The sequence below is a fragment of the Bombyx mori genome, chromosome 5 (assembly GCF_030269925.1).
Source record: "Bombyx mori chromosome 5, ASM3026992v2".
NCBI lineage: Eukaryota > Metazoa > Arthropoda > Insecta > Lepidoptera > Bombycidae > Bombyx > Bombyx mori.
In genome coordinates this window covers 4,160,091-4,186,930 of record NC_085111.1, presented here as the reverse complement: position 1 = coordinate 4,186,930, position 26,840 = coordinate 4,160,091, and the positions used below count along the sequence as shown (strand labels likewise).

The following is a 26,840-nucleotide window of genomic DNA, read 5'->3' as shown; positions in this document are numbered from 1 at the left end:
TTTGGACTAAATTAACTTTTAGTAAACATTGTAAGCTTAACTATGCTGGTTATGCTGCAGGTGGTATTTTAGTAGATCAGCAAAATTTAATTTAATTAAATAATCAAACTAGGTTTATATTTACTATACAATAATCTTTAAGAACTGAACATTATAATTTACTTTTGCAAAAACCTATTTTGAAACTTCAGTTTTCCACGACAGTAAACAGTCATTGAAATCGCTTCACCGTATCAATATATAAACATCCCCTACAAATCACTCCCCTACACTCTTTATTAGCATGTAGACGATTCTGTAGACGCAACAGGATATTCTTAGAGGGATAAAGACGTATCAGGGTGCCCGAGGCGGCACTCACCCCTATTTTAATGTGTTTACAAGGGAGTATCGATTGTTCCATTGTATACTTTTATTTGACTTGGAAATTTTCTCGTTTCTTTTCAGTGAGTTGTGTTCGTTGTTATTATTTTTTAGCACTGTTTCGCTTTTTTTTCTTTCGGGGAAGTGTTTTTTTAGAGTGTCAACAATTTTCGTGAAATGGACAGATTTTTATTGTAATTCAAATACGTCGTTCGTCGGGTTTATCGTTGAATTCGAGTTGATTGTGCATATTCTATGTCATTTGTGGGAAAATTTGAGTGATGTTTTCACAGGATTGATGCGAAATTGTTTTTTTTATATTACTGTCGATGACATCTTAGCAGCGTATCTATTGGTATGTGCTTCTTTTGACCAATTGGTGATCTCAATACCAGGGGTACTGCTAGACACCACTGCTTGCCTAGAAGGATTCTTCTTAAAGTATCTTTTTTTCTTCAATTTTCCTTTCTTTTCTTGTTTTTTCACTTTTTGCGGACCAGTTTAGTGTTCACAGTCAGTTTTCGGTGTAGGTCGTCCGTCCCTCACCACGAAATTTGTGGAGTATCAAAACGTCGGAAATGTTATGATGACTATAAAAAAACGAGAGATTAAACCGTAAAAGCAGTTTTAATTATGACTCTTCTTAAGCCTCGTTTCAAGAGAGTCATGTCAAATTGTAGCAACGTTAAAAATATCTATGTAGTTGTTGCTCTGTACATGAGTGCTAAGTACGAACCCGGCTCTGATGACGTGTGATGCGATAGTATAAATAAAGAATAGGAATGCTATCGGAGCGCTCTGTAAATAAATTATTTGCAAGCTTTAGTTTGGCATTAATGACAAAACGGTTCAGTACTGTTACACGCTGGGGTTCAGGATAAATAGAAGTTCTACCGAAATATACATTACAACTCTATTAACACTTAGAATACTTAAAACACTTAACGAACACCTTAAAATTCTCAATTCGCTTCGCTCCAGGTGATCCGTTCGCTATTTCGACTTCATGACATCCCTGCAACGCTCTTATAGTCGATGCGACATGCCTATAATTATCGAGAACATTCCTCACAAGTCGAGTATTTTCGATATGCGTTTCCGCCACTTGACAATAGATGGCGTTGTACTTCTCGTGCTTTCTTGACTTTACTAGTTCTTTTCATATTCGATTCTGCTATTCAGCGATAGATGGCGTTACTCTTACCAGCGTAGCAGTTCTTACTCTATTTCATTTATTAAAATAATCTAACTTCACTTTCACTTTATAAAACTTAAGCACCTGCTACTTTATGCACCGGTGTCTTCAGAGCTGAGCGTGGACTATTACAGAGTGTGGCTCAGAAAGCGTTTTTGTTTGTTTTTTTTTCGTTCTCATATGCCCATTACAAAAAACTCCATGTAACTATTTTGAATGAAGAACACGTTTAATATCTACAATGTCTAATCACGCTAATTTCTAATAACCACTTTCACAGGCTTGGCGACAATAGTGACCCACAATGAGTCGGCACGTTTAGCCGGTGACGCTTCCCGTGGTCCGAGCGGAGTTCTATTCGCGGCGGGGGGCTGTGCGGCCGCAGCATTAGCGCTGCTCGCTGCCGCCGCCGCAGCCGGAACCCTGTACAAGCGGGGCAGCAAGCAAAGGCACCACGACTCGATACAGTAAGTTGCGAACTGTGCATGACAAGGCACGTTGTAGCTTTAATGTATAAGACTCTCCGCACACTAGGCAGCCCGGAACTCTTGGCAGCGGCAGCCAATATAACGCGACTGTTGCACGGCAGCCAGAGCGAGTGTTGGCGAGTGTACGTGGCTGCTGTCAGTCCCCGCGCACTTGCTGTAGCAGTCAACGCATATTCGTTTTGTCAAATGTTAATTATACGTAGGCGGCACTCAAAATTTCGGGAATTAACGAAGTGACACAACATTACTATTTAAAAATGTATTTATTGCTTTTCGAAGTATTCTCCGCGAAATTTGACACATTTTTCCATATGATGGAACCAATCATTAAAGCAACCATTCCATTCGGAAGTTGGGGTCTCCAAAATGGCCGTTTTGTAGGCGTCCACAGCTTCTTCAGGTGATGAAAATCTCTGTCCACGCAATTTATTATTTATTTTAGGGAAAGTATAGAAATCATTAGGGCTTAGGTCGGGGCTGTCCGGCGGATGGTCTAATAATTCTATGTTTTCTTGCTCTAAAAACTCTTTTGTTCTGTGCGCGGTGTGAGAACTCGCATTGTGGTGATGGAGGATGATGCAGCGGTTGCAGTTCTCTTTACGGAGTTCAGAAACGACCTGTGGCAAACAAATGCTAGCATACCATTCTGCATGAACCGTTCTTTGTCCCTCAAGAGGAATAGTCGTAACATGGCCGGTTTTGGAGACAAACGTGGCCACCATTTTTTTTGCAACACTCCGTGTACGAACAATTTTTGTTCGTTTTAACTCATTTTCGAACACCCAAACTCGTGACTGGTTTTTTGTTTCGGGTTCGTACGCGTATATCCAGGATTCGTCACCTGATACAATATTGTATACAGCATTTGAGGATCCTGCGTGGAATCTTTCGAGAGTTCTGACGCACCAAGTAACGCGAGCCGCTTTTTGCTCTTCACAGAGCGAATGCGGTATCCATCGGGAAAACAACTTTTTTACACCTAATTGTTCATGCAAGATTATTTGTATTTGACTCATGCCAATGTCTAAAGTTGCCTGAATTTCGCGGTATGTCACATGTCGATCTTACTCAATCAGCTTACGCACAGCATCAACATTTTCTTGGGTGACTGCAGTTTTTGGACGACCTTGACGGGGATCATCACTGAGCTTGACACGTCCACGTTGAAACTCAGCAAACCAGCGATAAATTATAGTTTTGGATGGGGCTTCATCACCAAATGCAGAAATCATCCGGTCAACACACTGTTTTTGTGTTAAACCACTTCGAAAGTCATAATAAATCATCGCTCTTAAATTTTCTCGAGTCAATTCCATCTTCTCAACGACTAAACAAGTTTGACAAAACCTCGTGACAAGACCGAGAATCTTTTTTTAAATAAATAAATTGTATTCGATTTTAAAAAACCAAGGAGTTTTCAATTAAAAAGATTTTAATATGACAGGAACAGTGGAAATATTCCATTCCCGATACTTTTAGTGCAGCCCTCGTATGACACAGCATGCTTGTACAATCTCTTGTATTTAAAAAAACCGGTCTGGGTATGTATGAACATCTTTAAAATAGTTATAGAATAAGCCTTTTGAATGCTATTCTAGAAAAAGAGGATGAATCCAGTGTATTTTCTTTGCTTTGCAGTTTTTACGAGATAAAGTCCAAATCGGTCGACGAAAAGATTATAAAGTGGTGTCGATTGGCTGCTATAACTGGCTGCTCAAATATCTCGGTTGCCGCAGCCTGGCTGCCTAATGCACGGGGAGCCTTAGAGTTATTGGACGAAAGAATGTTTTATTTGACTATGTTTCACCAAGGCGGTATTGAAGTGAATCATTAACTTCTTATTTAATATCGGGCTTCTGTTGGTATTTATTGGCAACAGCCTCATAGCCCTATAGCCTAAAATAAGGCTTAGTTAACTTGGAGCTTTATCAAAGTGATATGATGTAAAGCTTTACATTCTTCTTTATCGTTCCCTCACCGCTGAGGATCGTGATCACGTGTGACTTTTCTCCATAGCGTTTGGTCATGGATGGCATGGACCGCATGATATAGACCATCACCAACCGCTTTTTTAACCAGATCTGACCATCTGGCTGGCGTTCTGCCCACAGCGCGCGACCCAAAATTATAAGCTTCTTTAATTCATGTCTTAATAATAATAATCATAATAATAACAGACAAAATTAACAAATATATAGACCTGAAAGAAGAAGTTACTAGAATATGGAACCAGGATAAAGTTTACATAGTCCCAATAGTCATTTCCACCACAGGCGTTGTCCCTAAGCACTTCCACCACAGCCTGAAGTTAATTGCTCTGAAACCCAACACTTACATGCAACTACAAAAAGCTGCTATATTAAATACATGTAGAACTGTTCGTAAGTTTTTAGAAATAGAAGAAAACTCAACTGACGAACATTAAAAACATTTATTCCTTATTATTTACTTGGCTAAGGCCCGTAAATAATAAATACGTACCAGCGTCTGCTGAGAAAAAAAGAAGGAGTAAAAAACATAATATTAAACTTTACATAATAGAATTCAAATAAGTCACTTTTATAGATAGAACACTACGTTGAAATTTAAATATATTGGAACTGTAAATCAACAGAAAATTTTATTTGATCATCAGAAATCAGTTCACATATAGAGGCTTGTTCAATGATTCCTGTTTTTACGAACTGTCTGCTACGCTTGGAACAATCAATACGATAGCTCCACTATCTAGAGCGAAAGAGATATTTTCGAAAGTAGAACAGACGTCTGGGCCGGGCTTAGATTTTCTGCAACAGGCTTTATTTAAATAAAGCGGCAATGAATGCTTAAACTGTGAAAATGAGAATTAAATGGTTTCTTTTCAATTTTATTCAATGTTTGCTGCCCGCACACTCGCCTTTGTGGACTACAATTCCGCGGGCGATGTAGTTAGTGGGTGAGAAGATTTGTGCTCAGTAGTGGGATGAAAGACAGACTTTATTCTTTACCAGGGTTCTAATTGTTTTCACGCTGAATTTCATTGAAATCGCTTTAAAGATTGGGCGTGAAATATCGTCGTCGTATAAAAATTATTAAACTATAAAAGTAAAGCCGATATATTATTTTAAATAGCGATTTTGTTTTCCAAAATTCAATTTTCAGGAAACATTGTAATATATTTTACTCCTAATTAATCTTCGTTCTCCAATTTTCTGTTCCAAATTAATCACTGTCTGCTAGGGAAAACCTGGGAAAACTACAAATTGTATTCACTCCTTCTGGAGATCTTTAAGCACACAGCACACATACAAAAAATAATTATTAATTTAGCTTGTTTATATTTTATTCCTCCTCTTTTTTTATTGTTTTATTATAATTATTGATTGATTAGCTCGGCACGAAATTTGATCACACACATACGAGGGTCGGCACCGCGCCAGCTTGACTGTATCAGTTCCCTGTATACCTATATATGAATTATACGAATGCTCATTAACAAAAAAAATATTGGCAAATTGAATTTGTCCGTTTAAAATAAAAGATTTTATTCGACAGTAAAAAATCTATGGAATGTGTAAGACCTTTCATTTTCCCATAAAGAGAAAGCACCTTCTTCCGGTTTGATTAACACATTAGAATTCGTTAAAGCTAGAACAAACTAGAAACAAGTTATATTTTGAGAACAAACCCCTTAACTAAGTCGTTATTTACTTTTGCGTTTATGATAAAGTGTGAAATGAGAATTTCCTCTCTAAATTTTCAAACTTTTCCACTTCCCGGTTAATTGAGATAAAAGTTACAGGAAAATTCTTGAACGAAAACTGACAGTATTATTAACTGTTGCAACGTTAATACGCTTTGTTCATAGATTCTTCAACTTGCGTTAATTTGTTACATAAAAATGATAGAGAAATAAATTTTCCAGTACATAGCAATTTTGTTCTGATGTAATATGTGTGTGTCTATTTCAATTTATTTCAATTTTGATTTGTCACTTTTTCTATTCGGAAAGTGTACAATGAACTTTCACAGCTTTGAGAACTATATTATGATGTCTATTCTTGTTAAAGTAATTGTTGTTACAATATAATTGGTAATGCTATTACTTTCTATCTTCAAAGCATTCGTTCGCTAATGTTGTTTATTTACCGAAGTATTTACATTTTATTATTGTTATAAAATGAAATCTCAAAGGGTTACATAATCTTTTATAATAAACAAGAGGCCCACTCCGGCTCCACTCGATTCTTTAAAAAATTTTTCAACGATATTTGACGTTGTTTTATTTTTTTAAATAAAAGAACACTTATTGCGGCATAACTATAATAGTTAGACATATGCAGTCGTGAGACTTTTTGTAAATAATAATGTGTTCTACAAAGTCGTAGTACATTATTTTATTCTATCGTCAATAGTAAGGCACGCGATGCAAAGAATATTTTAGGTAATATTTTTACACCTTGGGTTACATTATTGGAGTTTTAGTAAGGATCCCTAATTTTTTTCAAAAAAGATTATAGCCTGTCACTCGGGAAAAGTATAGCTTCCAAACAGTGAGAGAATTTTTCAAATTGGTTCAGTAGTTTCGAAGTTCTCTTCAATACAAACAAACAAACAAATCTTTCCTCTTTAATATATTAGTATAGATTATAGCCTCCATCTATGTGATGTAATATGATTTACATGGAGCCTCAGTGATTTCGCGTCACTTAAACTAGATGTCGTCTTTCCATACTTATCGCGGCCTACGTGATTGATGGGTTAAGGAAAACGTAACGTAAACAAATACGGCCTCGATTAGGTACCCAATTGAGCTTCTTTGCCCATCCAAAACGTCTATAACATGATCTGACATTCATCCAACCATGCTGCGATCCACTCCACTTGGTTCTGGGTGGGTACACACACACTGTTCTGCATAATAATGTACCTATATAGCCAATAGCTTGACTCTGGTCTTAGGTCTTATAACGTAACCCCGCTATATGGCAGTAATTTGTTACTACCAATCATCTATTACGTAAATTATTAAAATATAGGGTAGTGGTAGGTTATTTTTTAAACGTGCCTTCTGCGGTAATGATAATTATGATAAATAATCTATTATCTATTCTATTATATATAAGTATATAAAAATGAATTGCTGTACGTTAGTCTCGCTAAAACGGCAAAACTCGAGAGCGGCTGGACCGATTTGGCTAACTTTAGTCTTGAATTATTTGTGGAAGTCCAGAGAAGGTTTAAAAGGTAGATAAATATTAAAATGCTCGGAATTAAATAAAAATAACAATTTTGTTTTCCCTTTGATGTGTCTCCCGTCGGACCGATTCCTTTTGTTTGTTTTAAGTTTATTTTATACAAAAGTTTAAGTCTTTTATTTATCGATTGAGGAACTACAAAGTCTGCCGAGTCAGCTAGTAAAAAAATATAGGTTTAAATAGTTGTTTAATCTAGTAGAATTTCGATTAGTTCACTAAAATTTCAAATTTTGATTATAAAAGAAAAAATATTTTTCCAATGTTCACTAAGAATTAACGTTAAGAATACTAAGCTAAAAATTTTACCTTAGATTGGCCTTTGCGCCCCTCATAAATTTCCAATACTGTACCAATTTCAGCTCAATATCAATTTGGTGTTGACCTTAAACGGCTGTGTGGTCCAAATGTTTTTTTTATTTATTTCATTTAATGTGAAAGTCTTGAGATATTTAATTATTATGAAACAAATTTTTATTATTTTGTTTTTAAATCAAATCCAATAAAAATGAGACTTATAAATTATATGTAACTATGTATCTCTTCAAATTGAAATTCGGTCAATTAGTTCAAGTTAACCTGATGGAATAAATCTTAATGTTGTTTTTTTTTCCCTTCGTAATTTGTACGTTTTCCGAGTCGTTCATACGTTTTTATTACGATTGAAACTTTGCACAGCTGTTTTGAACACTTATGCAAGTTGGAGTGTGCATCGTTTCAATGAATGGGCGTAATTCATATTTTTTTTTTTATTGTTTAGATGGGTGGACGACCTCACAGCCCACCTGATGTTAAGTGGTTACTGGAGCCCATAGACATCTACAACGTAAATATGCCATCCACCTTGAGATATAAGTTCGAAGGTCTCAAGTATAGTTACAACGGCTGCCCCACCCTTCAAACCGAAACGCATTACTGCTTCACGGCAGAAATAAGCAGGGTGGTGGTACCTACCCGCGTGAACTCTCACGAAGTCCTACCCCCAGTAAATATCATATATTTTCCCTTTAACATAAATTAATATTCTTCAGTAATTTAGTAACGTGTAGGTACTACTACTAACTACTACTACTAACTAGGTAGGTAGTCATAGCATAACAAGCAATAAGTTTATTTATTTTCTACGATGACGGACTATGGTAATCCAGAGCCACATCTTGGGAATAGTGGCTGCCATCGTATACAGACATAGGAGTCACAATCCATACATAATGCAAGAAAAGATTTATTCTTATTCTTCTAAGATGAAAATAAGATCCATAAAACAAATTATACAGCGCAATATATATGCTATATCTTGATCTTTTCCAGAATTTCTATAAATTAAACGGATGTCTAGAAGAGATCGCTTTTAGCGATAAGACCGCGTATTTTACAAATGTATATGGTTGCTGACTGTTTTTTTTATAGTTAATTGTGTTTTGGTGTGCAATAAAGTGTGTTCTCTATCTCTCTCTCTCTCTCTCTCTCTGTCTCTCTGAACGATTTAGAATCTCCAGCATTACCAAGTTACGTAAATAATTTTAAACTTAAATCGCTCAGCGAACGTTACGCTTATGATTTGTACCAAAATGTGAATAAACACAAAGGGCGGCGAACCCTTGTCTGACGCGTTTGATGGATGATGCGGCACCGGTTTAGCGATGGACTCGGAAAATATTTCAGCCACTTGATATCGGGCTGTTTTGTGATAAAATAGGTCGCGTATGTTTGGATTTAAAAAATAACCTTTAAGGACTTGTGACAGAATGTAAATTTTTTCCTCTATACAAATGTACAAAAAACATATTGATTTTTATAATCAAGATACTCGAAAATTCAAACACAGACTGCTGAATTGGCGGATGGAGGCCTTGAAATGAAATTGATTCTATAACTGCTAAAAATTTCGACCGTAGGCAAACAGACAGAGCCAGACAGAGAATTTATTGAAGTGAAACTTCTTTAGAATCGTTGTGATTTCAAACTCGATGAAACGAAATGAAACGAAACGAAAAAATAAGTCCATAGAGACACAAACACATAAATGTATAGGATTCGGCCGGCGAGAGAATGAGATAGAACACATTATACGTGAAGTTAAAATATCAATTCACAGAGGGCGTTACCTCATACTATAAAAAATGATTTACAATTATTTCTATTTAGTTTGTTATGAACAGATGTCGTTGCACGTAAATTCAACAATTCCTGAATCGCGGTGACGAGATGTTACACAGTTGATAGACGTTCTCGTATTTGTCTTGCTAAGTCATACTTACCTAGGATAGGGATATCGTTATCGTGCAGTCGGCTCCCCCAGGGTAAGGCTGCTTCATTGCACTGCGGAGTGGTTGACCCTTGCGATTATTTTTATTTTTTATAAGTTTCACTTCTACCGTGTGTGACTTGCACACAGTACACACACACACACACACTTTTTTTTGTTCACACAATTTACAGACAAATCATTCCGTGTCATTCTATTCGATATCGTGTATCAGCTTGTACTTATGGCGAAATTTTCTTCAAGCAGTACGTCGTACACCACAGCGGCCTACGGGAGTCATCAAAACGTTCTCCTTAGATTGGATACGCTTGGTCGCCCGCCAAGTTCGACTGGATCCTACGCCACGATAGCTAGTTTACACAAATTTCCGTTTGGTAAGCGATTTTAATTCTTTGGTGCCTTTGCTGTGGGCTGTTTTTTATTTGAACTTAATCAAATTGAAAGAATACTTTCGAATATTTTTTTTTATTTTTTTTATTGCTTAGATGGGTGGATGAGCTCACAGTCCAACTGGCGTTGAGTGGTCACCCACCTTGAGATATAAGTTCTGAGGTCTCAAGTATAGTTACAACGGTTGCCCCACCCTTCAAACCGAAACGAATTACTGTTTCATGGCAGAAATAGGTAGGGTGGTGGTACCTACCTGTACTGACTCTCAAGAGGTCCTACCACCAATAACAATCAAGCAGCAAAACATAATTCGTTGCCAAGCCGAAACTGTAATAGATATCAACATTCCGTTCATTTCTATCGCTCTGTATGTTCTGGTTTGAAGAATAGCACAGCGGCTATTCAATCGATTGAGACCTCGACCTCATGCTCACAGATGCTTAACAGTATTATATCTATGCTAGTCACGAGCATTTAGCAGATCTTGAGCTAATCGAAAATGTAGTAACTTCATAAAATTTTGAGTTTCTTAGATATAATGAGTACAAGTTACATACGTGTTTTTTTAAACTTGAGTTACTTTTATTCAGGGAGTAGAAGATCACCATCGCCGTACGCAACAACGCAGATAGGTGAACATGTGTATGCGAAGCCGGATTCTCGCGTTTCGTACTACGCTGCGTCCAATCTAACTCACGTATCTCAGGTAAATTTTACAGTAGTCAGCGGCTTGGCTCTGTCCCTAGCATTGCTGACGTCCTTGAGTGACGGTAATTACTCATCTGGTGGGCCGTATGCTCGTCTGACTTTGTAGTCAGACGAGCAGAATTTAAAATATGGATAATAAACGTGAAATCAAACATCAAAAGTAAAAGCTAAGGATACGTTTTGGAAAATGTTTGAGAAAAAACAAAAAAAAAAGCCCGCTGAGTTTGTTTCGCCGGTTCTTCTCAGGACTGTGGCTTTTTTTGGAACCGGTGGTAGAGTTAACATTGTTATTTGTATTTAGACATTCAACAAGTGTGTCATACTGACATCTAAGTTGAAATAAATGATTTTGAATTTGAATTTGAGTTGGAAAATTATTTTAAGCCCATTAACACGCTGACTGCTATGTACGTGGCGCACTGAAGTAATTATATCGATTTCTCTCTTCGATCATCTTACTAAGACGCGGAACAGGTATCTAGTAGACTCTGGGAAAGACGAATCCGAAGATACTGAAAACGCATCTATTTCTAAGATACTTAAAATATACATTAACAAAAAAAAGAACTTAGTAGAACTTAGAAATCAATATAATTACACCAGTGCGCCGCGTAGGGCACCGGTGACCTGCATTGCAGTCAATGTGTTAAATAAAGCGTTTGCTTGTGTACATAATTAAGTTGTAAAACATTTAAAAAATATATTTACCCAATGGCTATTCTACTGAGCGCATACATCGTTTTGGCACACTACCCAATAAAAGCATTTGGCAACCGTACGTGGGTTTGTTCTTCGAAATTTGTCGAATAATAAATTAGTTGGGTGTTCGAGTAGATTTTAGTTTACTGCTCGCTAGATTGCTCTCTCTTGTGGTATAAACAAAAGCGAATTTTTCATTTCACTATAATATTCTACATCCGATTCTACTTTTTCTTTTACCAATTTCTTTACCAATACTTTTTCAAAACTACGAGCGTACCTATAGAAATATCTAGATGGAAACTATCAGCACTTTCACTATTAAGCTTAGTTTTGCTATAAAAATTGATATACACAAACATGTCTTGATTTTTGCACATAAAACCATTACTCCTGCCGTATGCATCAATTTATTAATTGGTATAAACTGATAAAAGCATTCTGTGAAAGTATGAAGCTCGTTCAAAATAATCTCTATTGATTTTAATATAAGCCTTAAAATGCTGTGACCACTTCTTTATTATGGGACGCACTTTTCGTTGGAAAAATCGTCACTGCAAACATATTATGGAGTATTGTAGTATTTTTAATAATCATGGCGCTTACACCATTCTTGTACACAAGGTCATGAAGTTAATCAAGTAATCCAACAGTTTTAAGATTAGGACTCCTAGATGTCAGATTGTTTTCGAAATTATTAACTCAGATACGTGCCTTCCGGTCAACTTCACTGACACTATAGAATATAGTTTTTTTGGTTATGAAATACGATAATACGATTTATTTTCCTTATTTCACAAAAATATGCCTCGGTCCCTAATTCATAGTTCGTCAATCTTCAATGAAACAGGATAACGTCCACATTTTATTCTTTTGAGTAATTGAGAACCTTGTTTAGAGCACGGGTTTGTTCATTCTATTTATTAAAATATTGCTGCATTTTTTTTTTATTGCTTAGATGTGTGGACGAGCTCACAGCCCACCTGGTGTTAAGTGGTTACTGGAGCCCATAGACATCTACAACGTAAATGCGCCACACACCTTGAGATATAGTTCTAAGGTCTCAGTATAGTCACAACGGCTGCCCCACCCTTCAAACCGAAACGCATTACTGCTTCACGGCAGAAATAGGCGGGGCGGTGGTACCTACCCGTGCGGACTCACAAGAAGTCTTACCACCAGTTTTTTGTGGCGTCTATGAATTTGTTTTCATTTTCCGCTCTATTTTTAAATTATGCGTTAACTGATAGTGATCTCTTATAGGCTGCCAGTCCTAAGTAATCCTTTAAAGTAGGTGATATGGTTCTGAGTGCTATTTTAATTTCCCTGACCAATGTTTTTATTTTCGAACAGCATTTCTTCAGATTCTTGTACCCACAACTTAGATCGCCTCTTTGGTATGAATATTTCATAGGGGCTAAATTTATATGCTACATAAAAAGGACGTTTCATATTTTTTCTAAAGCTAAAGACCTACCTATAATTAAATGATGCAAAATATACTAACAGAATCCAAATTACTGAAATTTAATGTTCCAAGTTATATTGTTTCAACGATATAGGACTTAAGTAAACATAAATATGTATATAACATAAATTTGGTAATGCTGTATACGACAACAGCAGTAGACAATTTAAGACTGCATCTCCTAACTTAAACCGAACGTATTGAGGGAGGGCCACAAATAAATTAGCTCACATTACACAGTTCCCGTTGATCTTTGGTTGAACAATCCCACAAAGCTACATTTTAATGGCATCGTGTGGCCCTATCTCATGTGATTCTTGTTAGTCCTGTTTCAAGCGCATCGTTACGTACTTTATTATACTTTGGTTTTACTTGTTTTATTATTTTAATTTGGATTGTAATTCGTAATTGTAAATCGATTCAACCCTAGTTGTGACTACGTAAATTTATGAAATACGACATTATTTTCGTTACCTACCTGCTAATTTCTTATGACGGTTAACAAAATGTCATCTGCAAATTGAAAACTGTTCATCATATAACACCAATTTGTTTTACATATTAACTATTTTTGATTTGAAGTTGTATAGCGTATTTCTTTAAGATTTTTTTTTGTCAGCAGTAAACGAACAGTTCAAAGAGCAATAAATTTATCCTTGCGAAAATAGCATTAAGTTTTTGTTTAGTGTTCTGGGCTAAATATAAACTTTGGACATCAATTTAGATATTTTGATTTTAAAAATCTAATAGAATAAAGGAAAAAAAAAAAAAAAAACCTCAGCGTCCGCTTGACAGAACTTGAGCTAAAAGAAAGATTGCGTTTTTTATTAAAAGTCTTTGAACTTGAAGGGTGGCTGGGTTCTGCATAAAATGGGACCTTTACGTCATTAAGAATCCAATTCGAGACGAGTTACCCCGTCCCCCTGCAGGTGATACGAACATAATGCAGTTAACGTTCTTCTTGTTCTTGAAAAGCTCGGCTGCAAGGGAAAAGCGGGAAAAGTCTACAAATAATTTGATCCGAATGACTTTTAAGTTCTTAACATAATTTAATTAAAAAGTATACGCTTAAAGTAACAGCTTTTCCAGGAACGAATTCAAAGACTGCCTTACTAATTTCAAACTTTCTAAAAGTCTTTCGTGATATGATATTTTTATCGCAATGAATTGACAATATAAATAGGTTTTGCTTAGAAATTATGTTGTGCTGTATTATTATTTCTTAAATTTTTATGATTTGCTATCAAGACAGAGAAAATTTTGCCAGAAAATACTTATTTTATGATTTCGCTGCCAAATCTAGTTCGCTATATCTGCTCATTATTGGGCTTGGCAAAGAACAGAGTTTTTAATTTGCGAACCTCTTTTGTTCGTGAATTTATCGCGCTGCTGTTAGTCTTTGGAAGGAAATATGAATTAGTATCCTTATTGAGGGAGTGCTAATGAACGCTTCAGGGGTAAATAAGAAAACAAGGAGGAGAAATATTGCTAATTAGAGCTCAGATATAAGAAACAAAAATGATATAGTGTTATGCCACAAACGGGATTTAAAAAAAATCCTAGGCTTAAATTTGGCAGAATGCATTTCATTGCCTACTGGTATGGATCTTATATTTTCCCAAAAAAACCGCCATTGCGTGGAACAAGCTGATTTAGGAAATTTTAGAAATTTCCAACTCCCGCGAGGGCCCTTTATTCACTAGTAAGAAGAGTAAGCATTGCAGTATATCTTCTTGATGTAGTGAACTATACGTATGGAAATCACAGGAAAAGAAATGTTTTTACATAGCTACAAAAAGATAAAGCCAAAAACTGGAGAATAATGATAAGGTAATATAACCAATTGAATTAGAAATCTTTTGTGTTTAATCCCATAGTGTCGCTTTTTGCAGCACTATCACAAAGCGAAATAGAACGTTCCTGGTATGAAACAAACTCGATAAGCTTTATCGTTGGATGTCGCTGCAGCTTAATGCAATTAGGTTCAGCACCTGTTAATTAAGGACTAAATAGAGATAGGTGTAGCGCGATATTGAAGTTTTAACCGAGTTTCTCGTGTCGACTTGATTTTCCACTTACGGATTCTTTGTTTAAATAGTGACAGGTAGCTGGAATTTTAACTTTAGTTTTAGTAAAATTCAGAATACAATTTTAGGACACATTTTGTGATGATGTTTACCATTAGATATTCTTCTATGATATTATCTCTAAGGTTTTTTAATCAGCACTAATTTGCAATTCATTCATTGACTTCAGCAATAATTTGATTCTGTAATAATATTTTTTTATAATTTTTGTCACAAAAAACAAACAAATTTGATCAAACTTAATTTATTCTATTAAAAACGAAGTCTCAATATTTTTAACAGCAAACCGTTACAAAAGACCGCGTCACTGATCCAGCAGAACAACTTCGTGTTCTTACTACTTCTCGTTCGAACATACGCTTGGAGATTCTCATCCACGAAGGTACTTTCGGAAGAATCTATAAAGGGGTATTCAAAAAAGGCGATGTTTACGAAGAAGTTATGGTGAAGACTGTTTCAGGTTAGGAAAAACTTTGAATTTGTTTTCTATACCCATTTCTTTTTTACTTGGTTCCATTAATTAATAAACGTACATAAAAACTCATTTAAATCGAAATAGATGCAGCGTCAGCTATGCAAGCTGCTCTACTTGTGGCAGAGGGATTAAGGTTATACGGACTTGTTCATGCAAACGTCCTAACACCAATGGCTGCATGTGCTGAAGAAGCGAGGAAACCACTTTTGATTTATTGCTGTCCTTCGCATTCTTCTAATCTAAAAAGGTAACGGCAAATTAATTCTATGTATTTTCTACTTCATTGATATAATATTTTTATATTTATGTATGTATAACTTTTAGTTAGATCTGAACGAAACCTACAATTGAGGTATTTGTGATGAACAGGTTTTTGTCATCATGCCGTTTGGGTCAGCAGTCAGCTCCAGCAACTAGAGAACTGGTAGATTTAGGAGCACAGGTTGCTTGTGGATTATCTTATCTACATGTTCAACGATTTGTTCACGCTGATGTCGCTGCCAGAAATTGTGTGTAAGTAGATTAGTTCATCAATTAGTACTGCTTTCTGGCATTGTCATAATAGCTTAAGTAAAATTTAATACACAAATGATCACTGATTTCTACTATCATTTGGCTCAATTTTCAGCTATTCTCATATTTTATTTTATAAGTATTCAAATTTTATGTACTTTAAATTATTAAATAAAAAAGTTAAGGATTTAAATATTTTTAAATATTTTAGGGTGGACGAAAAATTAAGACTGAAAGTAACGGATAATGGTTTAGCTAGAGACCTATTTCCTGATGATTACCATTGTCTTGGAGATAACGAGAATAGGCCTGTTAAATGGATGGCTCCGGAAACGTTACTTCAAAATCAATATTCTACTGCTTCGGATGTAGTGAGTTACATTTTTAATCCTCTTCTTGAACACCTTTTTATTAAAATTGGGATGTTTCAAAATTCTGAAGAAGTAAAAGGTATTTGATAATATTCGTTCACTTGGAAATGTAAAATATTTTTTCATTTAATTTATTTCAATAAGAGATAAATTATATGACAGTAATATGAGAGTAAGTAGTTATATGAGAGTAAGTACAATTCTTGGAAAGATATTGAACTGCAATTATTATTTTTTTTGTAGTGGTCGTTAGGAATAACCTTATGGGAACTGGCAACTCTGGGTTCCTCTCCATTGGCTGAACTTGATGCTGCTGACGTTGGAGCATTTTTAAACGGAGGCTATAGACCATCACAACCTCACAACTGTCCGGATGAATTGTAAGTTAATCACTAAAAGATCACGATGATTTCAAATGAATCACTGTGAAAGAAGAAAAATCGACGTTATGAAAAATCGAATTGCCAAATTCCTTTGGAAAAATCACTGTTACGTTTTTAACTCTCTTTTACTATCAAAATCGTTCACATTTGGAATGTTTTCCCGTTAGAATTAGTTATACTTTAGAATCTAAACTAAATATATTACTATTAGAGTATATGTGAGCAAAACTACATAGATACTCGATAAAAAATTGTATTATGTTTTGTTTTTTATTGTTATTTATTATTTTTCCGTTCTTTTTTTTCTCCACATTTACTTTGTAACCACTATTGACTGTTTTTTGTATTGAAAACCTCCATAATTATTGTACATAAAAGTTCCTCTTCGAATAGAGTTGCAATGAGAAATCACTCAAGTGACAAACGAGAGATCTTAACTGGTGTTTTAAGATTCGCAGCTCATTTTTTATTTATTTTTGGTGTTTAAGATATCTACCTGTATACCTCTTAGAGATAAAAGGATTTTGCAAACGACATGGTACAAAAGATCATAGGTATCATAATGCTAAAGCTGATCTTTAGGTTAAACTAAAATAATTTTTAATGCAGTTAATCGAATTCCCAGTTTCAAAGAAAAGATAAAATTTTAAGTTTTCGTAAAAAGACTACAAGCTAATCGCTAGCGTGCGATTTACTCACGCAAACGACTTTTTTTTATTGATTAGATGGGTGGAGGAGCTCACAGCCCACCTGGTGTTAAGTGGTTACTGGAGCCCATAGATATCTACAACGTAAATGCGCCACCCACCTTGAGATATAAGTTCTAAGGTCTCAGTATAGTTACAACGGCTGCCTCACCCTTCAAACCGAAACGCATTTCTGCTTTACACCAGAAATAGGCGGGGTGGTGGTACCCACGGAATAGATAAATAAGGTTGGAAAGGCCTTTGCTCTAATTTTGTATTAGAACCAGTGTCGCCGCTTCATCCCCACTATTTTAATTTCTACACATACACACACTGTGATTACAAGTATTTCGCACACAACAAAAACACCCACACATAAATCTCAGGACAGATATTCGTTCGCAAACTAGCACAAAACACCCGTAGGCATACACACTCACACACGCAAAAAGGCAATAAAAATGTTCGTACACGCTAGTGCTTGATAAAATCGATATTCTTTATCGATAAATTATCTGATGAATGAATGGAGAAAATGAAACATGAAATAAATATTGAAAAAAAAAACTATTTTACTTTTATTAATTACAAATAGTCACTGTCGCTGGAATAAAACGTATTTGTTAAGCAGTTGGCGCTTGCTATTAATTGCGAATGAATTTTTCAAAACTAAGTGTATTCTGATTTTTTTTATGATAAAATCATTTTCAGTAAAATGTTTAGAGCAAATAGTACTCGTCTTTGTCTCCAGTTTCCTCTACCTGTCACGTCAATCCATTGTTCCCCGGCGTTAGGTTCTTTAGGAAACCTAAAATTTTTAATTTACTGCATAAGTCAAATAGCATTTTACTTAGATTTTAATACGTCTTAGACAATAAAGTAAATACCCGTAAATTAGAGGTCTACATGTCCCTTTATATTATACCTTCACTTTAATTCAATGATAATAATTCAATAATAATAATACATATTTATTTTACTCAAAATATGTCTCACTAAGAATATACTAGGTATCATTAATTAAATATAAAATAATGCAAAAATTATCCATGTCAAATGTAAATATAGTCGAGAATTCTGTCGATGATTTTATTTCACCACATGGTCACCTCACTATCGACAAACTGCACGGCCAATCAGGGCAAAGGCCGAAATTTCAAAGATTGAAGTGTAGAGAACGCAATGCATGTAGTACATTGGAAGCTGACTTGGTCATTGCGTTCATTGGGCGAGTACACATGGCGCAATGTATGCTATTTATAACTTGCTGCAATAATATTGTTAATGTTTGGAATTTCATAATGCTCAGTATATTTTTATGTTTTAGACAAATAATATTGTAATTAAATGGTAATTTCGACTTACCGATCAAAAGATATACCTCCTCGCTCTATACTTGAGGTCTGATTTTTTGTTTTACAAGTTATAATTGCACAACACGGCACTATAAAGCGGAGATCTGTTCGCCAAGTAGTCCGAAGCGCACTAAACGCGGTGAATGAAAGAATCGGTCGAGTTATGTTTGTACGATCATAACTGTGGCACGCTTGCCCCGCCTACATTACCATTCCAACCTTATTTATCTATTCCGTGGTGGTACCTACCTGTGCGGACTCACTAGAGGTCCTACAAGCAGACTTGAATAATTAATTTCCAATTTCCTCTGTTGATTACAATATTCTTTCAGGTATGGACTTATGTCTTGGTGTTGGACGACTCCGCCTTCAACACGACCAACTGCTCCTCAACTGCTAGCTGCACTTCACGACTTCAGGCAAGCGTTAAGCACTTATATATAAAATTGTAATCTTCTTAATATGTCTCTTCATTCTATATTACATTTCAATAATATAAATATTAACGGTAAAATGTTCATTATGAACAATATTTAAGCTATGATAAGATCTCGTCACTTTTCTTAAATTTACAATTAAATTGAGTAATCTGAATCTAAAATCACTTCTTTCCTAACTTCCTTATTGTTTATTTCTTTCTTATTTCTGATTAAGCCATTGTGCCTCCTGGTCAACGACAAGACACCAAAGTCAAAAGTTTGTTTTTAGATTTTTAATTTAATATGAATTTAGTTTTGTATAGAGTAATAAAAGTGACTATTAAAATTAAATTAATTATGATAACATTTACAGTTGATAAGGTAAAATAAAATGAATAGGTAGATATTATTCTTGTAGTATTTTAATAATTTATTGTCGTGATTAGGTTTACATTTTCGATGATTATCATTGATATCAATATAATTGGTCATTTCATAGTAATGACTAAAATTATACTACTACGAAGCATTGTATTTATGTTATGGCTGTTATAAACATTGAATAATTTATAACTTACTCATTATGTATCAATTTAATTTCAGAAATAAAAGAGATAATCCGAACGCAATGTACATACAAAATGTTAAATTTCAAAAGAATGATTATTATTCCAAATAAGATTTATTGATGAATATTTCCATTTCCGTGCATTTGTGTCCAAAATCGTGAATAATATCTTGAATAAATAAATTTTATTTAAAAAAATTAGTTATTTGTTTGGACTGAACAATTAGAGCCTAATAAGAGATTTAGGTTACAGATGAATTGTATTTTTACGAATAAAATATTTTACCTGTAAATACAGAAATAAGGCCGATGCGAAAGGAATTTGAGATTCAAATAGAAATGGTAAGTATATGAATAAATACATACATATTATTATTAAATGTAGATAATTTTGAAGCACACTGTTTTGCAGTGGATAATATTCAATGTTTATTTCGAATTAAGAGTATTTAACGAAGACTCACAGTTATTAAAACTTATTCATATATATTTTGTAATGTATTGTACTTATTAATTATAACTAAATAAATATTTATTAAATTTAATCAAATAAGCTTTTCGTTTAATTTTAAAATAAAATATGCGTGTCAAAGTTACCTTTAAATAAAATTATATCGTCTAGGTATGCCTATGAATTTACTTAAATATTAAATTATAGCTCTAAGTTTAGAATATATTTCCTGAGGACATAAAGTCCGTCCAGGCCGGCTGAAGGATTAACACCAAAACAGTAGTTTAGTCATGATCTATATCAAATAGGCTTTGAAGAATTTGTATATAAGCTTGATGGAAGTTAGACGTTGAGTTTTTGTTTTCCGTTTACTAATTATTATCAATAATAATTTATGAACATTTTAATGATTCTGTGATTAATTCCGTGCAATACTTTAATCTGTTATTCAATTATTTGCTTACTCACAAGATATTTACGACCTTATTGGTATGATATTTATTTTTACATTTGAATTTATACCAAAACTAGACGTAAGAATGTTGACTCCCTATACAAATTCCTTAAAGTCCTAATTTAAAAGCAAATAGGTATATGCGAAAAATTAAATGTCTATTAAATAACAATTATTCATTAGTTTAGTAGTTAGATCCCAGTGTGATTAGTACATGTTTTATTTTTTCGTTAAAAATGTAACACTAAGTAGGAAATTTGGCCAATATGGTATATCTTTAGTGATGAGATAGATAATATTTTATTAGGTTATGCTGAATTAATTGAAACCCTAATTTCTAGAATGTGCGCTTACTTACCCTGTTTCTAGATCCTTCAAGTAGTAGTTATTTGTTTTAATAAAAAAAAATATTACATGCTATGTAATTTGTAAAGCGTAATGGATCAAACAGGGTGTTTCTAGCTAGGCATTATAATGCATAATTCGAAAGAATTTTGATTCAATACTTTGCACCTTTTCGAATCAGCTTAAAGTGTTAATTGAATTTTTGTAGTTCTTTTTGTTTTTAAACTGAATACATTTAATTCTCATCGACAAGATCCATTCGTTCAAAGAAAATTTAGAATTTTATGTCTATTCACCCAATTAATTATGAGGTAGAGATTAAGTCGTATATAAAATGATAATACTGGTATACTAATTAACTTTGAATTAAGTACTTATAAATGCACTTCAATATATTATAAGATTTCGCGAAAATTGTCTATGTTTTGTTTAATATAAGGTACGGAATTTTGTAGTAAGTTACAATGTTATTGTGACGTTGAGTGCCAGACGAATGTGATTGTATATTTAATGTTTAGACGTGTGTAAAACATTTTGGTAAATGTACGTAAGTAATTGTTTTATTTTTAAATGGATGTATGTAAATGATATTGCTTCAATAACATTTTAAGAAAAAAAAAATACTATAAAATTATTTTACAAAGGTTTTTCATTTTATTTACCTCTCACAAACACGTTTTCATCTAACTAAACATAAAGTATATATTAATGAAAAAAAAAAAGCAGAAGCAACGAAACGACAAAATGACAGTTTAGCAAGACAACGTTTTTATTCCAGTGGCTTGATAGGAATCTCAATGAATTCATATGGAAAGTGTAATGAATATTAATAATAGTCAGAACCCAGGTAAAATTTTAATAAGTCTGATTAGTGTAGAAATTCCGACGCTGTTAACCCTAATATCGATTCGAATCTATTAGAATCGAAGGGAATAAGCTACATATTTTATGTATTGCCTATGATAAGAAAAAGTATGTTTTTTTTCGTATTCTGTGTTAGTCTATTGATTAACAACCGAGCTTAATCCAGAGTAGACTCGGGCATGTGTTGAAAAAAAAGGGAAATATAATTTATTTACCTTAGCTGCTTCTAAGGGCTAACTTTGCTCCTATGACAGGTGATACAACGGTGAAAAATAAGTCTACATACATATTCATAGGTAATATTGTACACGAGACCTTATCTCTGCCTTTTGAAACATCACTCTTTGTCTAGCCGTGATATGCTAATGATAAGTAAGTAAACTTCTAAAGTATTTAGAAGTAAAAATTTTATAAAAGTGAATTTAGTTTTTGGTAAATCTGATGATAATTTTTATTTTATTTATTTATTAGGCACACAATACACATCATAAGCTACAATTCTACACAATAAATAACAACAAGTAAATAAAATAGAAAATCTGGCTTGCAACATAAAAAAATTGTTGTTATGATGCGGCATAATGATAAATTTATCAATGCCGGGCTGCAATCACTGGATGACGTATTGGTCCCTCTTCGTAGTAAAGCTGTTTATTCATTAAGTTCGTTTCGTATCAAAATAGTAACCAACTTGCACGTGTGAATACGGTGCGAAACAATAAAAACCTCCCAAACACAATCAAATTAAATAGAAAGTAAGCTTAAACCATAAACACATCCGAAAACTTTCAGGATGTGGGTCACGGGATATAAATTAGTACACTTAATGTCCTCCCACAATACCTTTGTGACCGAATATTTATCACTCAATAACTTACCCTCGTTTATACTAAACTTTTTAGGTATCCATTTAAGAGTATATTGTTCTTTGATTGACATATGAATACTCGAGATACGCCTAAATTGATTTAGCTCTTACGATTATATTTCATTAGACTTGATGATAAAGTCACATTACTTACAATAATAATCGAGGACATTATACACAATCATACACAATTAAAAATGGTGGTAGGACGTCTTATGAGTACTCGCGCGTAGGTGTCACAAAAAAAACCTGATCACCTAAAAACCCTAAACTACATACAATTGTCACGCCTTTGGGAACTGACCGATACAGATACTAACTAGGTTTAATGATAGCGGGGATATATGATAAAAATCGCAAAATAATAATTAATAAACTTACAGTATGTTAAAAAAACAATTCCTTTTAAACCATAGTTTGTCGCCAATACATAATATTCTTTCTTTGTTTTCCCACTTTTCCGGATTTGAATCGATTAAAACTTAGAAGTAGATCCAGCTATGAACGAACTCTCAGGCCCAAAATTCAGTAGGCAGCGGCTTGGCTCTGTCCCTGGCATTACTGAGGTCCATGGGCGACGGTAACCACTCACCATCAGGTGGGCCGTGTGTTCGTCTGCCTACAAGGGCAATAAAAAAAAATATCAGCCAGTTTAATGAGAATGGGTTTGTTTTATACACAGTAACTATTAAGTATCAGCGCTGAATCTTCACTTCTACATTCCTCAAACGACATTATAAAGAAACTCGATAAACGTTAAACATTCTTTGGCCAGGATTTTTAATTATAAAACTTGTTACCTTCTAGCCGTTTTGTTTGAACAATGTTTCAGGTTCTTCATAAAACTTTAAAATTTTTCCAATATTTTCTTGCGTTGACTTTAGAAAATATTGCAATTTCGCCTCTTCATATAAACAGCCCGCGGGAGGCGGCGCCACAAAGTGGCAATATTCTATCTCGACGGGGCTCCTCAAACAAGGGGACACGAGAGGGACAGTTTAATTAACATAAAACCAAGAGCGACAAGGATGGTTTCAAGTTATTAATTGGAGAGAATTGACGGAAGTGCACGCAGAGTCGTGTTTTTGACAAATTCCGCTTTGATACAGCTATTATTTTCACCTCAACGCTTCAAGGGTCGACCCTTAAAAGTGACTCGAGGAAAATGGAGTTTTGTGAAGATTTTTAGATACCCTTTTATTGACGCTTAGGCGATTGACTCAGAAGAACATGCTTGCTACATCAAGCACGGCTTCCACGTTCTCGTAACTTTCCATGCTGAAGGAATATAATCGTGTACGTATAATCAAGTTATAGAATTCTCAGATTTATTTAATTACACAGGAAGATAAGTCACTAGTGTAGTTTAAAAGCAACTAAAACTCATTTGGATGACAAACCGACCTAACATTTTTTATCTTGGTGATCTTGATAAAGACAAACACTGGAGAGGTTAAAGAAGTGAAATTTCATGTCCTTGATATGTGCGAAAATACGTTTTTAATATAATTTTAAAATGAATCGTAACATATATAGATAGACAGATACAAGCGATACAGATAAAAGTATCAATGGTAAGTTTACAAAAAACTTTAATTTTATTTCAGTTACTGATCAGCTGAGTGACTCATAAGCCCATAATGTTCGTATCATAAGCTATAAAGTTTTATTATTTATTTATTAAGCTTATTTCATAAGCTATTCAGTTTTATGGCTTAGTTTGTTTGACAAACTATAAGGCTATAAAGCTTAGTTTGTTTGACAAACTCACGGTCTACCGATACTACCGACCTGCTTAATCATGAAGGATTCGTCTGCCCATCAACGGTCAACTATTTAAAATTCTTCTATTAAGCGAAAAAAGTGCGTGAAAAAGTGACATAGCTTTCAAAAATATAACCTTAAATAAAATAACTGTAATAGTCTTTTGACACAATGCAAAATCAAGCAAACACTACAACGTGAATGCTATAATTAAAAGCATGTCACCCGTAAAAACGGATTCGAGCGGGAGACAAAAGGATGTAAAATTTTAACACAACACAACCAAACGCCCTTGCGTTTCCAATTTGGATTGATGTTAATTGAATTAATGCAGACAAAACCATTTTTCGTTTGTGATATCGACGACTGAATCGTTAATGCGATTATTTTGATTGGCTCACTGTAGAGTTTCCGAATAATTGAGTTGCTTTTTTTTTTTTCGTGTCATCGCTTTAATATAATCTATTTATTTACTGTTTATAGACTCAAAACAAAAAACGAATAATCGCTAGATACAAAACGTGATCGCAAACAACTATCAGTTCCGGAGAACCTGTGATAAAAATGGTTAGTGTAGTCACTTGATTAGTTAAACAATTATAAGGCATAATATTAAACAATTATATATAATTATTACTGGTGGTAGGACCTCTTGTGAGTCCGCACGGGTAGGTACCTCCGCCCCGCCTATTTCTGCCGTGAAGCAGTAATGCGTTTCGGTTTGAAGGGTGGGCCAGCCGTTGTGACTATACTGAGACCATAGAACTATATCTCAAGGTGTGTGGCGCATTTACGTTGTAGATGTCTATGGGCTCCAGTAACCACTTAACACCAGGTGGGCTGTGAGCTCGTCCACACATCTAAGCAATAAAAAAAAAGGCCCAATTGCAAACATTATAGCAACAAAACCTAGCAAACCACGTACCATCCGGCTATGGAATGAGCTCCCCTCCACGGTGTTTCCCGAGCGCTATGACATGTCCTTCTTCAAACGAGGCTTGTGGAGAGTATTAAACGGTAGGCAGCGGCTTGGCTCTGCCCCTGGCATTGCTGAATTCCATGGGCGACGGTAACCACTCACCATCAGGTGGGCCGTATGCTCGTCTGCCTACAAGGGCAATAAAAAAAAAAACGTATGAAGCGGTGAAAGCGTCTGAAAAATGTCAGTTTCCAGATTCTTTTCCTTCACAATAATATGTAAGATTATTCTTAGGTGGGCGCATTATTGTTAATAAATATCGGCACTTGCCTGAATAAGAACTGGCACCTATTGTCTGACTATTAAACTACACATGTAAAAATAGCGCTAAGCAATCATATAGGTATTGAAGAATTATCGCACGACCACAACAGTAACGAAATTAGTAACACCGGACATTGTGCTAACAGAAAACAATTCCCAAGCTCTAATCGTAAAGATATCGTAAAATGGACAAACTCGGTAATTCGTGGGAAACTAAAACCCATAAGTTCACGTTATGAACTGTGTTTATGCGTCCACAAGCCGTAACTTTTATGAGGTCAGTCGATAAAATGCCGTTTTATCATCAGACTTTTAAACTTATATTATATATTTGTGGGACATATCAAGACATTATAGATTTTATTAGATTCTTAGCTTAGGAACTTGAATAATTTCAAAACTTCGTATTCACATCCCTCGGCTGCATTTACATTGTCTTTTAAATGTTGTAATTTAATAATTTGAGTTTTATTTAGTAAATATTAGTTATTTTCAGTGCCAAATAAGGATCAGCATATTAAATGGCGTTAGATGCGTCATAATTGTAATGTTAATTGTGATACGTAATGATAATAGGAATTTGAAATTTCCGCCACAAAATAAAACGAAAATAATGAGACAACAAAATTTTTTGAAATCAAATGATCAAATGAATTACGTATAATTAAAAAGAAAATATTATTTCGCATTCTAGTTTACTTTTTAATATGGTCAGTTTTTTTTTTTGGTTAAATATTTTATTGTTTCACTTACATTTTTATTTACTTTTGTTTTACTTGTTATTTCTATGTATCAATATCTTATAATCGGATCTACAGTTTATCTTTTTTTTGTGGACGTGATTTCTATGAAAAGTGACGCCAAAAATTTATAGAATATTGGAAGGTATTGTGAAATAAACTAATATTATCATACTGTACTAACATCAGCGTCGATTAACCCAAAAACAAAAACAAACAAATTGTATACCAATAAATATTTGGCACACACGAAATGAAAAAAGCAAAAATGAAAAAGATGAGAACGAAAACTTTGGCAAGTGGCCTAGAATTCTGACAAACTCGGGTCGCTTGATTGCGTCCCATACATCACATAACCAAGTTTCGGATTTATTGCTCTTCATTACATTCGAGATATCGTAATAAAACGTAATTCTTATAAAAATATATATAGATACCGG

The 26,840-nt window shown here is 34.3% G+C and overlaps 1 protein-coding gene and 1 long non-coding RNA gene across 3 annotated transcripts in view; both read left to right on the top strand.

Moving 5' to 3' along the window:
• The window catches only part of LOC101740697 (tyrosine-protein kinase Dnt), a 65,767-nt gene extending 44,203 nt beyond the window's left edge, over positions 1-21,564 (top strand). Inside the window, exons 5-13 of one of the 2 annotated variants that reach the window (XM_004932394.4) lie at positions 1,839-2,025; positions 9,796-9,923; positions 10,530-10,645; positions 15,184-15,361; positions 15,461-15,623; positions 15,746-15,889; positions 16,101-16,260; positions 16,504-16,640; positions 19,017-21,564. In XM_004932394.4, coding sequence (XP_004932451.1) covers positions 1,839-2,025; positions 9,796-9,923; positions 10,530-10,645; positions 15,184-15,361; positions 15,461-15,623; positions 15,746-15,889; positions 16,101-16,260; positions 16,504-16,640; positions 19,017-19,128 — 1,325 coding nt within the window. In that variant the 3' untranslated portion in view covers positions 19,129-21,564. Of the gene's footprint in view, positions 1-1,838; positions 2,026-9,792; positions 9,924-10,529; positions 10,646-15,183; positions 15,362-15,460; positions 15,624-15,745; positions 15,890-16,100; positions 16,261-16,503; positions 16,641-19,016 lie in introns of both variants that reach the window. The other variant, XM_021352060.2, reaches the window with a different exon arrangement.
• An 88-nt stretch (positions 21,565-21,652) lies between these two features.
• Positions 21,653-26,477, top strand: LOC134198883 (uncharacterized). The gene is made up of 4 exons (XR_009973147.1): positions 21,653-21,768; positions 23,486-23,949; positions 24,901-24,984; positions 26,157-26,477. It is a non-coding gene; the product is annotated as an uncharacterized LOC134198883 (long non-coding RNA).
• The last annotated feature ends 363 nt before the right edge of the window (positions 26,478-26,840 follow it).